The 4,119-nt window shown below is 36.4% G+C and overlaps 1 protein-coding gene and 1 non-coding gene across 3 annotated transcripts; one reads left to right on the plus strand and one right to left on the minus strand.

Annotated features, from left to right (window-relative positions):
• Positions 1 to 16: 16 nt before the first annotated feature.
• Positions 17 to 3,240, minus strand: LOC137392804 (uncharacterized). 2 transcript variants are annotated; one of them, XM_068079135.1, is made up of 6 exons: positions 3,134 to 3,240; positions 2,517 to 2,604; positions 2,043 to 2,149; positions 1,771 to 1,824; positions 1,400 to 1,450; positions 17 to 482 (listed from the first exon to the last, which is right to left on the minus strand). In XM_068079135.1, exons 1-6 carry the CDS (start codon positions 3,198 to 3,200, stop codon positions 412 to 414), a joined length of 438 nt encoding a protein of 145 aa, XP_067935236.1. In that variant the 5' UTR covers positions 3,201 to 3,240; the 3' UTR covers positions 17 to 411. The 2 variants fall into 2 exon arrangements, with proteins under 2 accessions (XP_067935236.1, XP_067935235.1); XM_068079134.1 differs by having other exon boundaries at positions 2,043 to 2,152.
• Positions 3,241 to 3,438: 198 nt separating this feature from the next.
• On the plus strand, positions 3,439 to 3,509 carry Trnag-ccc (transfer RNA glycine (anticodon CCC)). The gene has a single exon. It is a non-coding gene; the product is annotated as a tRNA-Gly (tRNA).
• The last annotated feature ends 610 nt before the right edge of the window (positions 3,510 to 4,119 follow it).

The following is a 4,119-nucleotide window of genomic DNA, read 5'->3' on the forward strand; positions in this document are numbered from 1 at the left end:
CAGGGTGCAAACATAATTCTATTGTAAAACTGTAAAATTTATTCATCAAAATATTACAATAATCATGAATGATTGATACAGCCAAAGGACTGCGGTATGTCAACTAAATTGCACAAAGACACCCAAAGGTCAAACACCTACTAAAAGGGTCTCACAATAAATTGATTAAAACTACAAAAAATGGAATACATTATTTTTTGGTGCATACAATTCGGCAGTGTACAATAAATACCGTCACTCATCTAGTCAAATGGAAAACTCTCCCTAGTTACATAAAACTTGTTTCACTCCCTGCTACAACAACATACACAAACAATGGCACCTCAAGTTTAAAATGTCGTGCATCAAACTTCACACACATAAATATCGGTGATGGTCGACACACGGAGCAGACGAGGTCCATCATTAATGCTATGAACTTGGCAAGTACTTCTGGTATAATCTATCAGCTAAAAACCTTTCTAGGTCGAAAGGCATGAAATCTGCAACAACCAATAAGACTGCAGAAGTTTAGATTGAACAGTCAAGTTTAATGAAAGAACTGAGCGAATGTGTCCGACTACTAACAGAAGCCAATGGCGCACAGAATTGTGTGTAGGCCATAAAAACGGGCCTAGGTAATAAAAATGCTAAGCACCTTGGCAGAGTGTCATAAACAATTGACAAACAAATTATATCAAATGGGAAGGTCAATCGTGTGAATTAAATGACTGTAAAAACTGAACAGGGGTTGAAATTGGCATCCCCATTATTTTGGAAAAATGAGGAAAGGTTTGCTAAGATGAGTATGGTTGAAGAGCGGTGTCACTTGGCAACCTTAATAAAAACCAACCATAAATGGCTTCTGTAAGGTGACCATTATTAACTGGAGTAGCTTTAAGAGGAGCTGTTAAAACCATGTATATGTTACTGAATGTTAACTGATAGATCAAACCAAACACCCAAAAAATACCAAAATTATCCCCAAAATTAAGCAAAAAGAAGACAGCAGTAGAACACCACATTCGCAATTTCCAGATATCAGTTCATCTGGCAACATAAACAATTTGAGCCTCGATGGGTAGGATTTTTCACACTTGCTTATCATACTGTTTATGTTATATCTAGCCCGGATGCCAGCAAGAGTCATTTTGTAACCCTAACAATGTATCATTACACACCGCAGATACTAGGGCAGCTTACTTTCAGGGCTTTTTTAACAAACTTATGTTTAACAAAGCACTACTAGGAACTTGTGACATTTCAGCTTTTCAGTGGTTGACAAATATCGATTGATATTTCGGTAAGCCGCTAGCCACTGCAGTTTTACGACAACTAAAAGGCAAAATAAGCACACATACTGATTTGGCCTACAGACATCTTCCTGCAATCACCTACAGAGGTATGTTACAAGACCTACCTTTAAGCACAGGGTTGAGTTCCTTCTCTATGTAGTATACTGTTCCACCTTCTACAAGTGTGAAGCAGAATCATAGTAGGTATATAGAGAGGAAGTAGGGAGGAACAAGAGTATACATCTCAAGCCAGCCATACAACGCGAATCAGTTCAAGCCAATGCATGCCAGTCATTTTCCCTTGAACTTGCACATGTAGAAGGGACATGAATGCTGACCATTACTAATTCAAGAAAACAATGTCCTGCTGTTAGAGCAGCAATTAGTATGTCAAATAATATGCTATGGCGTAAATATGTGCACATAGGATGTAATGGGTGTAATAGCATCTCCAAGGCTGTAATCAAGCTTGTTCCGTGAGCTAACGATGACTCACCTGCACTAGAATCATTTTTCTTATTGTCTAAGTCTCTTTTAACACTCTGCCAAGCTGCAAGAAATGACAACTCCTAGTGAACAACGCCAGTCCTAGTAACCACGGTTGTTAGCTAAGCTACGTTTCACACTGTTGTCAGCTAAGAAATATTTCAAAGCAGCTTTCTTGCTTAGAAGCACAATTAAGGATTCAAAAATGAATTGTTGTAACATATATTATATACAAAAATAAATATCTTACAATAACCATATACCTAAACTACAAGTACTTACTAGCAGATAAATATTTGACTATATTCTCATGCTCCTGCGTGTAAGTATGCATGTCATTCTGTGACTTGGAGCGATGCATTCTTCTCTGAGCAAACACAGGCTGTTTACTGCTTCAACAAAATAATCATTGGTAAGAAGCTATATGTATATTTCGTAAAAATAGCACAGTGCGATTAAATGATAAAGAAAACGGAAATATTGAGAACCAAAGAGCGAAAGCCTAATATGTGTTAGAAAGAGAACAGAAAGGTTTAGTAGTAAACTAGTACAAACCTGTAATCCTTGCATTTCTTTTTTTCAGCCATGGTTGTTAAAAAAGCACCTTAGTATTTTTTCCTAACGTCACAGCACCACGACAGAAAATAGCTAACGTCCAACACCTTAGCTGCAGTATCCAAAATGAGAGCACACATTAATTGTAAACTCTCCACATCATGAGCATTAATAGCAGCTTACAAAGGAAGATGTACTCACATGCTGTAAGGATAATTGATGTTGCCATTTTTATCCTTCCCTATTATATCAGACTTAGGCGGTATAACCCCAGTCTCAATAGACAAAGCTACAACAGCGAAAGCTATTAAATTTTAGTAAATAATTAAAGCAGAATATAAAGCCGAAGTAGAAAGTTGTAGGTTTGAAAAGCTAAAGCAGATATCAAGCGATGAATCATATCAACTTATAAATGCCACTTCGCTACAAATAGCAAAATAGTTTAGCACTGTGAACAAATATGCAATTCGGTAAGCTAAATGATATAAATGAGAAAGGTTACGAAGGGGTAGATAAGCAGGTAAATATATCTTTCTTGTTGCAGCTATGAGTGAGGCTCCAGCAAAGAAATAACAGGAGACAGTATTTAAGCTTTTAGCTCAAATTTTTTAGTGCTGTAACTGCAAAGGCTATTTTTAAACCATCATTTATATAAATACGCCAATAATAATTAAATCTGCGCACAAATATGAAATCAGTTGGATGTTGACAATATAATGTGGCCAATCGCCAGATGACGCCTATGAATCTGGCAAGATTATTCTAGTATCTTAAACTCTTTTTCGATTTATTTTAGCCGTATTCCGTAGAAAACTTACATCGTCTTGTGAAGGTGTTCTTTTTAGAACTTTTTGCGTGCGATGTAGCATGGGAAAACATTACCATCAGCTGTGCCGGTGTCACGCCGTTTCACAATAGCCTAACACCGGATACAGCTACATAACCACAATTGCCTAGATCACCTAACTAGTAAAATAGTAAAAAAAAAACAAAAACATTCTTTGTGATCAGTTAAGCAACAAAAAAAATGTTTGCATCAACAATAGCTTTACTAAAATATTCTTCCGCGGCTTCGTAATAAAAACTCTACATGAGTATTTGATAGCTCGTTAGCCAACGTAGGGCACCGCTGGTGTAATGGTATCATGCGAGATTCCCATTCTCGCGACCCGGGTTCGATTCCCGGGCGGTGCAACTTTTTCAACAATTTTTGTAACTTTTTGTATATATTGTGGCTTATTGTGGCTATTGTACTGCAAAGTTTATGTGTGTACGCAAAATATCATAAAATTTGAAAAAAACATTTTTATTTACAGTTTTATTACGTTCATCTATAATACTGAAGCAAATCTTTCCAGGAGTTACGCATTATTTTCGTCGCTATTTCATTATCAACCAATTAGGTAATACTATTGTTGGTTTGTACGCCGGAAACAGCGTGTCGTATCTATAGAAACCAATATATTCCTGCCCGTTTATTGATTAATACTAAACTTTACAATTTTTTTATAAACATAATTTGTGTAACATTGGCATGTTACACAATAATTTACGCAAAAGATGTTATATTCCATTGTTTTTAATGTAGTTCTTTTAGTTGAATAGCACAGCATACTATTATTGTTTCGCGTAGGGTTTTTGCATCAAACACGATCCACTATGGAAAGTGTGAAAGGAAAGCAGCAACCGAAATCATCGCGTTACTAACATAGTACATGTACACCTGATACGACTGTACTATTTGGTGATTAGTAACGTTTGAATTGAAGTGTCGATCTTGTGGGGTCAGCTATTTGGATTTTCG

The sequence above is a fragment of the Watersipora subatra genome, chromosome 4 (assembly GCF_963576615.1).
Source record: "Watersipora subatra chromosome 4, tzWatSuba1.1, whole genome shotgun sequence".
Taxonomy (NCBI): domain Eukaryota; kingdom Metazoa; phylum Bryozoa; class Gymnolaemata; order Cheilostomatida; family Watersiporidae; genus Watersipora; species Watersipora subatra.

What these genes read in the sequence shown, in the direction of transcription:
- LOC137392804 (XM_068079134.1), bottom strand. Translation starts at nt 3,200, where the DNA reads ATGGTAATGTTTTCCCATGCTACATCGCACGCAAAAAGTTCTAAAAAG. An exon ending in GAACACCTTCACAAGACGAT is followed by an intron (nt 2,605 to 3,133) that starts GTAAGTTTTCTA and finishes TCGCTGTTGTAG; the next exon opens with CTTTGTCTATTGAGACTGGG. An exon ending in ACTCAACCCTGTGCTTAAAG is followed by an intron (nt 483 to 1,399) that starts GTAGGTCTTGTA and finishes TGGTTGTTGCAG; the next exon opens with ATTTCATGCCTTTCGACCTA.